The sequence below is a fragment of the Gekko japonicus genome, unplaced genomic scaffold (assembly GCF_001447785.1).
Source record: "Gekko japonicus isolate JY-2015 unplaced genomic scaffold, Gekko_japonicus_V1.1 scaffold340, whole genome shotgun sequence".
Classification (NCBI taxonomy): Eukaryota; Metazoa; Chordata; class Lepidosauria; order Squamata; family Gekkonidae; genus Gekko; species Gekko japonicus.
The window spans coordinates 292,959-306,269 of NW_015161961.1; the positions used below are offsets into that span (position 1 = coordinate 292,959).

General features: G+C 43.7%; 1 protein-coding gene across 1 annotated transcript in view; it reads right to left on the minus strand.

Annotated features, from left to right (window-relative positions):
- Positions 1 to 10,338, minus strand: part of HLF (hepatic leukemia factor) — a 65,909-nt gene extending 55,571 nt beyond the window's left edge. Inside the window, exons 1-2 of the mRNA XM_015429543.1 lie at positions 10,036 to 10,338; positions 6,591 to 6,926 (exon numbers count right to left, since the gene is read on the minus strand). Coding sequence (XP_015285029.1) covers positions 6,591 to 6,926; positions 10,036 to 10,141 — 442 coding nt within the window. The 5' untranslated portion in view covers positions 10,142 to 10,338. The remainder of the gene's footprint in view (positions 1 to 6,590; positions 6,927 to 10,035) is intronic.
- Positions 10,339 to 13,311: the final 2,973 nt, after the last annotated feature.

The following is a 13,311-nucleotide window of genomic DNA, read 5'->3' on the forward strand; positions in this document are numbered from 1 at the left end:
TTCTTTCTGTCCAGTTTTCAAATATATTTCTTGCATCCATGATTGCCTGAAACTTGATTAAAGGAAGCAAAGATTCTCTAAATTCTAAAAAAAAAAAGAACTACAGAACAAATGCTCCAATGTGTGTGTAAAGTGCCATCATGTTGCAGCTGACTTATAGCGACCCCAGCGAGGAGCTTTCAAGTCCAATGAGAAGCAGAGGTGGCTTGCCACTGCCTTCCTCTGCAGAGTCTTTCTTGGTGGTCTCCCTTCCAAGTACTGACCCTGCTTAGCTTCCAAGACCTGACATGACTGGGCTATACCATGCTGCCTTTCCTCCTAAGAGCTCCAACAGACCCAAGGGTTTTTTTTCCAGTTCTGACATCCAAAAATCTTTAGAAATACACTCTCTGCCTAAAGTTTGATTCTAGGAGTTTCCTTTAAGATCCATGTTACTTGCAGTACAAAATATTCTAAGGAAAAAACCCATCCTTAAATTGCGCCAGTACACTACAGTGATTAGGGTCTTGGACTAAAATCTGGGAGAAGAAGAAGAGTAGGATTTATACCCACCCTTCACTCAGAGTCTCAGAGCGGCTTACAATCCCTTCCCTTCCCCACCCCACAACAGACACCCTGGGAGGAAGGTGAGGCTGAGAGAGCTCTGAGGGAACTGCTCTTGAGAGAACAGCTCTGAGAGAACTCTGACTGACCCGAGGTTGCCCACCTGGCTATATGTGGAGGAGTGGGGAATCAAACCCAGTTCTTCAGATTAGAGTCTCTGCTCCTAACCACTATACCAAACTGACCTGGGTTCAAACCTCGTGCCTCCTGGTGACAGCCTCCTATAAATACAAAAGCCCTCCCTCAAATTCATTAGGTGGCCTTAGACCAGTCACTCTCTTGTGGCTTAGCCTATCTCACAGGGTTGTCGTGAGAAAAAAACAGACGCGGGGAGATCCATATATGTTGCCCCAGGTTCCAAGGAGGAAGGATGGAATTCAAGATAGATACAGCCGTGTTTGGTTTCTCAAAAAAGATACGCTCAAGTTCAGTTCTGTCAGAAACAAAAACACCTTCCGGACCACAAGCCTTTCCCCTAATCCCTAATGTGTGCAGACTCTCTGCAGTTACTCAGGATGCGAAAAATGCACTCTGCACCTAATCTGGGGTACTTCTGTCTATTTTTGCTTCACACATTCCAGGGTTGAGTCCTAAGATTAAGCACTTGCCAAGGCTGGTACAGTAAATCCTGGCATGCTACTTCAGCAGCCCAAGGGACCCATGACATTCACTGTCACTGTAAGTGTGAACCAGGGACAGCAAATATATATGCAAAAAATAGCATAGTTACTTCTACACAGCTAGCCGTATTCTGCCAGGAAACTCTCCCCTACAGCCCAGGGAGACTAGCAGAAGCCCATTTGGTTCAGGTTTGATTGGCTCTGATCCACCAGCATGAGATTGTTTTTAAAGACGCAAGAGGAACAGGTTTTCATTTTCTACATATTCGTCTTCAAGAGAAGTGGTGATAACAACATCACACAAGATGAGTCTCCGAGGACCGCGAACACACCGCAGAATACATGTGTTTCAGTAAACAGGAGTGTAATTATTAGTGTGACATCATAGCTTTGAAAGCAACACAGTCAAGGGAACTACACGTTCCCCAGTCCAGCAACTACGACTTCTCAAGTTTAGAGTCAAATTATTATGTCACAAAGCAATCAAAAGCAAATCCCCATCACCACCAGAAATACTGAGCTTAGATCTCTAAGGACCCGATTCAAAAATTACAGATTACACGGGTTGGATCTGCAGGGCTGGCACTATGTAACAGTGAGGCATGAGTTGCACGGGCCTGCAACTGTCCGATCCTGGAAAGAAAATGCCTACGTGAAAACTTTATTCTACCAAACTTTGTCATGACTCAAGCCACCTGCACTTCAAAATGCCCGTTTTGCTGTTTCTGCAGCTCTTGAAACATTTTTATAATGAAAATTATCACAGTTTTTTTTGCCATAGATGAACCATTAATTACTTCCAAAGAGAGATTTCTGGGCTTCCCTTCAAAACAGATTTTTTTGTGAAAACCCACAGGTGACTTACTCAGATCACTGTGCTTTGGATAGGGGGATTTATGCACTGTATTCTCTGCTCTGATCAAGGACAGCTCTGAATTCAGAATTGCAACAATACTTTTTATATGCATATAAATCCCCATAATACATAAATACAGAAGCTAAGCAAAACGTACTGGGGCTGAAGTCTTTCTGTAAATTTCTACCACTATGGACCAGTAAGTTATTAGGCCTTAAAATCAACGGCCAGTATTGGAGGGTGGGGGTACAGATGGAAGCCATGGTATTGAGGAAAGTTTTAACTTTCCTCCCATCCCATTTACATTCTCCTTCCCCATCAAAAACAGTCCAGGCTGCTTAGGGAAACAGGTTGTGCTTGTCCAGGAAAGAGATTTTCCACTGGCAAAACTGTACTGGAGGAAGGAAGGAAGAATCCATTATTCCATGGTGCCCTGGGCCTGCTTCATATCAAGCCCTGCTGAGGAACCCATAATGATTCCTAAATGGGTCCTAACCCTGTAGCCCCTTCCTATCATTCTGGCTATATGAGTGTTGTGTGTGGGGGGGTGTCACTCACTGGGGAGGGAACGTCACTCTGCACATGCTCAAAAGTACCTTTCCTCAATATTACACCAATGTTTTGCAGTCCTAAATGGAAGGCAGTCTCTTAGACTAAGGCATCATTATTAAGCAAGGGAAGAATCCAACAAACTCTACAATCCAGACGCTTTCTGTGATGGCTGAGCTTAGAAAAATGCTTGAAATTCCCTGCAGTGCTATGAACAGTTTGGGGAGGGGGTGGGAAGACCTCACCACAATAAACCGAGTGTTTAAATCACGCAGGCAGCTAACCTAAAGCAGAGGGTGCAAATTAATTCTGCCAGGTGATCATTAAAAGTTGGCTGCCTTCCGAGGCCTCCGAAAAGGGAGCAGGGAAGGATTACCGACTCCTAATCGCTTTTGCTCCTTCGTCGCATGTCTGTACATCTGGTATATGTGAGCGCCAGTCCAAACAAACAGAAGGCACGTGGTACAGTCCTCCATGAAACTATACCACCTCAAAAAGCGCATGGAGGATTTTGCTCATATGAAAGAATCCCCCGTGTCAGAGCATCTAAGCGCATCAAAAGCTTACGCGTCAGACAAGCCTCGCCCTCCTCTCTAACGCGTTAGCCTTCCATCCAAAAGGAACGTTTGGTGGGGGAGTGCTTGAAAGACTAGAGGCTCTCCATAAGGGGGCTGCCAGGAAGACTATGCCACACGCCCCTTCTGAGTGTTTCAATTTGCTTTCAAACAATGACCACAGAAGTCTTGTACTTACCTAAATGTGTACAACATTTCCTTAAAATGTTGCTTTAAGAAAGAATTTTATTCTCCTCCTCTAGGGCGAGGTTCCCAAACTTATGTTTGTCTTGCAATGTGAGCGAGGCACTTGCAGGGGAGAGTCAGCTAGGGAAGGGGAGGGGGGGCTGAACCCACTTCATGCCCACGGGTTCTCCCCCGCAAAGGGCAAACCACCAACCACCCCCCCTTTTGTTCCCAGCTAGACTCCACGACCAGGAATGTGCCCAGCTTGGGTGTGGTGAAGACAGAATGAAATGGTGCTAGAAAGACATACACAGATGAGAAGCAGGGATTCAACAGAGTGAGGTACTCCTATCCCATTCACCGATTCTATGCTCCAGCTGCGCCACCCACTCACATTCACACTGCCTCAACAAACTTAAGTTGGGGCCAGGCATTTTACATACAAATGTAAAGCATACACTTAAGAACATAAGAGACGCCAATGTTGGATCAGGCCAAAGGCCCATCCAGTCCAACAGTCTATATCACACAGTGGCCATAAATACCAGTGCCATCAGGAGGTCCACCAGTGGGGTCAGGACATTAGAAGCCCTCCCACTGTTGACCCCCCCCCCCAAGCACCTAGAAGACAGAGCATCACTTGCCCCAGAGCCCCTATCTATACCTTGTGGCTAATAGCCACTGAGGGACCTCTGCTCCATATGCTTATCTAATTCCCTTTTGAAGCCGTCCATGCTTGTACCTAAAACGTTTTACAAAAAAACTCTAAAAATATGACCTGTGCATGCCCAGGGGTCTCTGCTGTGATGTGCATTCAGTGAACAATAGGCATGTCAGTCACTGTGTAATATGTTAAACGACCCTTTTCAACCAAATGAATTTAAACTGCAAAGAGCAGCCCTCCAAAAAAAAAAAAATGGTAAGAAATGACTTTGCACCAATTCACATGCTCATGTTCATGTTTCTGCAGTGATCAGCACTGGAGGACTCCTGGCTGAATGTGCGATTTGTGCGAATTGTCAGCCCTGAAAGCTACTGCATTTGAACGGACTTTGGAAGATACACAAATTCAGTCTGGATGGTCTGTTCACACAAGAAAGCTATTATTAAGTGCAGACTTAATATGTGTGAAACCTACACGCATTCCACCCAGTTTGTGACAGTTTGCAGCCTTTGTTTCTGAACTAGGAAGAAAGCACAGTTTTACAGAGTGCAGTTTCACACCATTCTTCTCTTCTGCCCCCCAAAGAATTTATTTTGTCTTCTTATCTGATGGTTTCTGACAATAGTCTTTCATGTTCCAACACAACTGGTCATCCCAGGACAGGAGAAAGGAGTGGTTTCCTGCTCTTGAAGAGCCACTTCTGTTTTTCACATGAGCATGATGAGCAAAAATAAACACCAAAGAGAATGAATTATATTTTCTCTGATTTGTAGTGCAATCCGAGGAGTTTTATACCATCCTAAGCACATTAAAGTCAACGGACTTAGAGAGCTGTAACTCTGCTTAGGACTATACAGTTAGAATTGCCAGATGTCCTACAGTCTACACGATCTCTCTAATTCCAAAGGGAAAGATTTCAAGAAAACATAACCATTGTGGACAATACATTCATTATCCTTTGGAGTCTGTGGAGTTATTGATTTAACGTTAAAAAAATTCTAGGCTGCTTCTCTGTTATATTTGGTTGAATCATTTCTTAGTAGAACATCATCCCTCATTTTCAGTGTAATGCTCCTAACTCACTCATATATTTTTTAAAGCAATCACGTGAACACCTCCAAGTAAACAATGTCAGGTGGGGACTACAGCATTTCCTTGGTGTATCTATAAACAGGTTTGTACTCCGTGAGGTCTTGTTTGCAGAAATGCTTCCAGAAAGGTTCTGCAGGTGGCTAATTCTCAAAGAGTAATTCCATGTGAAGATGCTCAGGTGAGAGCTTTTAAAAAGTCTGGCTGAAACTAGTTTTCTCTGCAGTCACATATTCCCAAAGGTGTATTTGCTAGATAGCACAAATGTTGGGTCATAAGAGGTTTCAGCACGTGGGAGGTTTACTTAACCCCTTAAATGTCCAACAATTCTCCCCCACCTCAGTTGGCCTCAGTTCTGGTTACAAAAGCTGGATGCAAAATAAATAAATAAATAAAAACTGCCCAAGAATGGAGGCATTTGCAAGGGAAACTCTACATATGGAAGGGGGTGCTTTGCCCTTAGCCTATCTGCTAATGTTCCCCTGCAGATTCCTTTCCCTCCCACACAACATTATTTTACAAGTAAAACAGGTTTGCGAATACCATGTTTCCACTGAAAATGTGTAAGGAATCACCCTCAAACCCATTAGCCAAGAAGGTCCCATCCAAAATGCTGTTGGATTTTAAAGTCCAGACTGGTGACCTTCTCTCTAATCAACCGTAGTAACAATGTGGCCCTGATCCTAATGGTAACTACTACAATGAACTCTTGCTGACTCATGCACAATCAAGCACTGCTTCACATTACAAAATCCTTATTTGGAAGGCACAGATTTATCTTTTCATTTTGTTTTTAGCTACTTTCATGATGAAGAGCTTATTATTCAAAACAAATAGGTTACTCTAGAATTTCATCCATTGGTCCTGAAGCGCACCTGTGTTTGTTACTAGCACGAGTGTATTGACTTCCTCTGTGTGGAATAAATTCTTGAAACAGAAAACAATCATTGGGATTTGTAAAATTCTAGGAAGGTCCAAGAGAAAAAAGACAAAGACTGTGTGCTCTTAATCACAACTTAGGTCCAGATCATACATTACTGACAGTGATGTGGGAGTCACTTTTCATACCACTGAGGCAATATTTATATCCAGGGACACCATGTGGGCAGAGCTATTGACACAACTCCTTACCACAGAAACACTAGCTGGCCTCTTGATTTGGAATGGTGACATTTTGAAAGGTGATTGCTCTCACAATCCCTGGACCCAATGATACCTGAACAGCAGGAAAGAAGTCGCTAGCAAATGGGTTCCCTCATTCCTACTTAGTAACAGGGGGGGAAAGTTCCAGCTTAGCCAACTGGACTTCCTCCAGAATGTTCAAGGGTCAGGATGTACAGGAGCGCCCCCTCACATGGACTGCTGGCTGTGTGTGTGACTCACTCCTATGGGGCACCCAAGCGAAGGATACTTCCGTTTGCTTGATTATAACTCAGATGCTGCTAAGGATACTGGAATGGCAGAATTACCTGGCCTGACTGGAGTCTGCATGCAGTTTTGAGAGACCATGGTCGAGTGAACCGACGTGGATGCTCTGCTGCTGAGGTCCATGACAGAAGGTGCTGCTGAGGTAGCTTGCTGGATAGCTGGTTGGTGTGGGCTGTGGTCATGCTGAGCAGGGCTGGGTGGAATGCCATTTTCCGAGAGAAATTCTTCCAGGTCCATGTATTCCAACTGGAAAGTGTCACCATCGTACGGAAGTGTTTTGTCCCATAATGTAGGACCCAAGAACGCTGACTGTGGCACAGTGGCATTGCTGTTGTCATCGTCCAGCTTTTTTTCTTTGTCTTTTTCTTTACAAAATGCTACAAAACACAGACAGAAAGAAAGGAAGAGGGGGTCAATACGATCCCAAAGGATTTGCCTGCTCTTTTCTGCTATGAGAAACTAAGAATTATTCCTTGGACAATAACTGATTATTTCTCTGGGCCCATCTCTCCTCTTGCTGGAGAACAAAACAAAACAAAAAGGTCTGGCTAAATGCTTAATTTACAGAATCTGTTCATGGTGCTCACCTCTGTTTTTAATTAGGCATCCCACTGGCATTCATGGCTTCAAGCAAGCATGAGCTTCAAGCACTAATCTAAGAGTTCTTCCTACCAGAAGGAAAGATAGGGAAGGAGTTTCCTATAGGAGTACTACCCACAGGGAAGGTGTCTTGCACAATCTCATGGCAACAAATCAGTTCGGTGCTAGAACACATTCTTGTGCTGCTCCCATTCATTTCAATAGGGTTTGAATAGGAGAACTTTTGGTAGGCTATCCTCAAGACTTTACAGTTTACCGTATAAAGTTTGCGTTCTGTCTTTAAAAAAAAGCTGTCTAGACTGTAAAAACTAGGACATAACCTGGAACATTTGCTGTTTCAAAACTACACGAACTGGCTCACAATATGAAGACTTATTGTTTCCAATGGTAGAATAATTCAGGTGGGTAGCCACCTTGCTCTGAAGTAATAGAACGAAGTCTGAGTCCAGTGTCACCTTTAAGACCAACAAAGTTGAACACTTCGTTGGTCTTAAAGGGGCCACTGGACTCAAACTTTGTTCCAATGGTAGAAAAAGTAAAACTCAAATTTCATAATTCCTGAGATTATGCTACAATAATGCTGATTAAGCAAATACACCCAAACAAACAAATGTACAAGAGTCTTCCAACCAAAACATTACAAAATCAAAAGATCGAAACAGGCAGATGTAGTCCAAGGATTATTTACACAGAAGCAGGTCCCATAGACTTCACTGGTACTTCTCCCTTCCAACCAAAACATTTCAAAATCAAAAGATCAAAACAGGCAGATGTAGTCCAAGGATTATGTACACAGAAACAGGTCCCATAGACTTCACTGGTACTTCTCATTGTGAAACTCTGCATAGGGTTTCTTGAACTTCCTGCGGCTGTACATGGAAGTACAGATTAAGTGGGAAATCACTGACTAGATCTTGTGATTTTTTTAAAAAAAAACCCAACAACCTGAAATATAGTTGGGGAAGCTGAATTTTTACTTGAAGAAGTGAGGGCCAGGGGTATCTGATGGTTCCCACCAGTCAGATATTTTTCAAGTAAACAGCTACTGTTTGCTCCATGGCATCTGCGTCTTCCCCCCACAGGGAAATTTTAGAATGGGGGGGAACTCATGGTATATGTTGTGGGACAGCCCTTTTGGTCTACTGTGGCAAGCAATATCCTATAGCCATAGACCTTCCATCATCATATCCATGCAAATAAGGTTTAGTATTGAGATGCAAACCAGTAATTGTACCGCTAATGCTGCTTTGGCTAAAAAGACAGTAAACATTTATTAGAGAGATCCAGGTGGGTAGCCGTGTTGGTCTGAAGCAGTAGAACAAATGTAGAGTCCGGTGGCACCTTTAAGACCAACAAAGCTTTATTCAAGGTATGAGCTTTCGTGTGCATGCTCACTTCTTCAAATACCTTGAATATACCTCTGTTGATCTTAAAGGTGCTACTGGACTCAAAATCTGTTCATTTATTAGAAAGATTTAACAAGGTGCTAGAAAGATGCACTGGTTCTCACATGTTTTACTTGGATATAGACCCCACAGCAACTGAACATTTATAATTTGCTATTATCTATTTTTTTCCTAAATCTTTCCTCCAGGAAAACAAGTGATTTCAGTATCCCTTTTGTTATTTTTGGCTTTCGTTGAAAATTTCGTAATGAATCACTTCCAAGACTAAGCAATCCTCTGCATATTTGTTTGGGAGCAAATACAATAAACATAGTGCGACTTTCTTTGGTGTAAACATACATAAGAGTAAGGCATGCATACAAACACCACATAATTCAAATACAGCCTAGACAGAACACAAAATTGTCTAAAAAAACTTTAGAGAAACCTTGAGTACTGTACAGTCCACAACCATTAATAGGTAACATGACTATGGATTTTAACGGGTTGTGAACTGTAATTTGCACATGAAACTTATGGGAATTTTGTTCATATCACCTATATTTTGAAAACCTCCAAAATAATTAATAAGACATCAGAGGCACATTAAAAACCATCTCCTGCAACTTTTCAGTTGTAGGATTCATTTGGTAATGTTTTCATTTTTATTTAGGTGCATATCTGGAAATACATTTGTGCACCTTCATTCTCTTTAACTTGTTTTATTTTTTAAAAAATCCCATGGAAGATCAGTGTGTGTGCGCGTGTGTGTCTGTGTACGCATGCCAGTGTAAACTCATACGCCTGTGAGAAACTGCATATTATTTTGGCTGCAACCCTAAGCACATTTTCCTAGAATCAAGGTCCATAGAAAGCAATGGCTCAAGTAAAATGCATGCAGGACTCTTCCAATGCTTTTAAATACCACTCACATCTTCATTCCCTATTTTAATAGCCTTCAGAATCTGCTGGGGGGGGGGGAGAGAGACCAATTACACCTCTGGCTGCAGCAGAAATATCAAGTAAGAGAAAAAAAGAAGCCCATTTGTTTTTCAGTTTAACACCGTACTATAGCAAACCAGTCAAAATCCAATCCTGTGCATATTCACTTGAAGTAAAAGTCCATGGTGTTGAAATGGGGCTTGATCCCAAGGGGTGGAATACACTCTCATGCATACATGAACACTCTGAAGTGTATAGACGGGGGATGCATAACCGCACCGCACTCCCAAGTACGCTTATCAGAGAGTAAACACCTCTGAACTCACACTGACTTTCTTCTGAGTAAACAAGGATAGGACCGTGCATAAGAAGTTTGTTTTTCAATGCACACTTGCACAGTGATCTCACCTGCTTTGCCAAAATTGTGGGCTACGAAATTGTACTGCAAAAGACAAACAGATTTGGGGATGGGGAGCTATTTAGGGCAAAACCCTTGCCACTTTTTAAAAAAATCCCCCCAGGTATATTATTCTCCCCCCCCCCCATCGCTCACTCTCACCGTCTTCTTGATGCAGCGGTAGCTTAAGAGGGTTTTCCAGCAGAGACTTCAGCACGCCGTAGGTTGGAGGTAGGAAAGTTGGGTTCAGAGGAAGAGGGGGAGCCATTTTCTCTCAATTTTTAAAAAAAATATTATTATTACTACAATTATTAAGAGGAGAGGGAAAATCCCAAAACAGTCTTTAGGGATTACCACCAATTAACAAACAAAAACAGGGGCTCCACGGTAAAATTACAGCCGCTTCAAGACGCTCCAGGAGAATCGGGACGTCCACTTGCACTCTTGGTGTCTTTTTTTCTTTTTCTTTCCAGCCCCGGCAGCAGGAGAGGAAATTTTTTAAAAAAATTAAAAAAAGAAGAAGAAGGGAGCCAGCCGGCCAGCCCAGCCAAGCCAAAGCCGAGCGGCGCTTTCGAGCTCCCTGGCTCTCCCTCTCGCTCCGCCCAGACCTCGGAGCTGGCTGGGGCTCTTGCGCGGCGCTCAGAGCATTTGCACATCCATGTGCTGACACTGACAAGAATGACGTCAAAGCCCCGCACACGCTCCTCAATAGGCAGCGAGGGGAGGAGCCCGCGGTCGGCTTGGCCGGCCCGCTCAGGTTTCGGTCGCCGCCTCACTCCCCACCCCCTTTTTTTGCCTCTTCGGTTGGCCATTCCCTGAGGAAGACCTCTGGGGAATGCGAAAGCTTGCGCGCTGCTTTGTAGCATTTTTTTTTTATTGGCCTTAATAAGAAAAGATCTTATGCGGCTGCTGGGGAAGGTTTGCCAGCCTGCAGGTGGCACCTGGAGATCTCCCTCTTTTACAACTGCTCTCCAGATGACCGAGAACAGTTCCCCTGGAGAAAATGGCTGCTTTGGAGGATTGACTCTGTGGCATTGTACCCTACTGAGGTGGCACACTGCCCTTCCCAGGATCCACCCCCAAATCTCCAGATATTTTCCAACTCAGAGCTGGCAACCCTAGCTGGGGGGGGGGTTGTTATTTCCCCCCACACACACACACAGACACCCCAGAATGGACCCAATGTCTGCCTATAATCAGAAATCGGAATAACTCGCAGATAACGATTGTTGTGGGGGAACTGTTGTAGCGCTGTGGCTAAAATTTGGCGACCCAAGACGGAATGCTAGAGCCGAGGCTCAGTTTCCAGATTTTTTTTAAAAAATTGTCAAGTTAGGGTTGGAAGCCATCAGATATTTTTCCTGTCCATGTGTTTTGTTTTTTCTTTTTGGCCTTTGGAACAGTATTTGTTGCGTAAAACGTGTGTTCTGTTCATGAAGGGGTTAGTACGCTTTTCTGTTGATCCCATAGCCGGACTCAGCAGAGTAATGTGCATGCAGCAAGAAGCATGATGGCAGTCCAGACTGGCTGTCCACGTGGCACGGAAGAATGCATATCTGCACTTTTAATGGCAGATGCAAATGTTCACAGGTACACTTGTTTCAGTCATGTACTGAGCACTTTCAACATTAGGTACCTTTGAATCGAACTCAGCATGCAACACAACCATACATGAAGTCTTATCTTAAATACTAGCAATGCAACGGTTTTGCAAGCAAGGAGCATGCATTGCACGGTGAGTGACTATGTAGCATCCACCAGGAAAGTCTGCCCCTTTCCACAACATTGTGTGTCTGAGAGTGTGCATGCAATAAACCAGCACAGCTAACCTCCTGCGCCATTATTTTCCTCTTTATCATACAAAATCCTTGAAAATCTCAAGGTAGTTTATTGAAAGACAAAAATGCTCTTTAATGTACCCTCAGAAAAACAATGACTGAAATGTTATTAAAGAGCCTTAGTCTGGCATACATAGATCATCATGGATTTATTTGGAGAGATTTCAGGGAGTAAGATAACAACGGACACAGTGAATTACAAGCCACGTACCCAGAAAGACCACTATATTAAATGGTTGCACAGATAGCCTCAGTGTGGAAGAAAAAGGCCAAATTGCTAGTTATTGGAGACTTCTAATTACATAAATACAGAGGGATTGACACTGATGAACGAAATAACTGGTGCTGTTGTATACAGAGATATGGCACATAATGTATTTCTATTTGATATGCACACAAACAAATACAGAAGGGAACCTTCGGGGCTTAGAATTAAGAGAGAGAGAAGGTAAACAAGAAATCTAAGCTCCAGGAGGAATGGAGAATCTGGGAAATGCTGACAAACAATAATAATCTGGGATTAGGATTAGAAAAAGGAAACCTTGAGAAGGAAGGGCAGGACAATTGGACTTTCTTAAGGATATTTTTGTCCAAATGCAAAACATGCTCAGCCATATTATTAGATGAAATGCAATCGGCTGCTGTGCAGGAAAGCCAAGCAGACCTGTCTCCTCACTCATCTGTGAAGCGAACGATGGTGCCAGCAGACCAGCAGAGTCTAGTCGCTGGAAGTCCCAGCCTGCCAAAGGCAGGTATCTATGAATAGCTCTAGTACACAGCACAGATGTACAGCCTGTGATGCCTCTGTCCCACCAGAAGTGCATCTGATTCATATATCCCACCACAGCAGAGATGACTGAATATTTGGACATCACAATGGAGGTGCAAAACTGTTTGTGCGTCAAGTGCACAAGGGGACAGAACTAATGAATGATTTACGTATCTGCTTTTCCCAAGCCACTCTCAGTTCTAACACATATAAGAGGGTTTTCAATATTAGGCAATGTATGTTGTGAAAGTTCAGCAGTTCGGGACCCGAGTTGCCGCACGACGGAGTGAGCTCCCGTCTCTAGTTCCAGCTCCTGCCAACCTAGCAGTTCGAAAGCAAGAAATTGCAAGTAGATAAATAGGGACCACTTCGGTGGGAAGGTAACAGCGTTCCGTGCGCCTTGGTGTTTAGTCATGCCGGCCACATGACCACGGAAACGTCTTCGGACAGCGCTGGCTCTTCGGCTTTGAAACGGAGATGAGCACCGCAACCCTAGAGTCGGACTCGACTGGCTTTCGAGCAAGGGAACCTTTACCTTTTACCCTTCTAAACCCATGGATTCTGAGGGACGAAGCAGCACGGAATGTTGCTTAGCATTGCACTCTAAACCATACAGTTGCTATAGATTTATCAAGGCTAAGACCAGGTGCTGTAGAGGAAACAGGACAAAATCCACCTGGGCATTAGTGCAATGGGACATCTCCATGCTGCAGCCAGGGGATGTCAGTACATTTGTTCCATGGTGAAGCCTGCTCATGACACAGAAGATCATGGCAAAGGAGTTTTTGAGCCGTCCCACTACATATCATTATTGGCTTTCTGGGTAAAAAA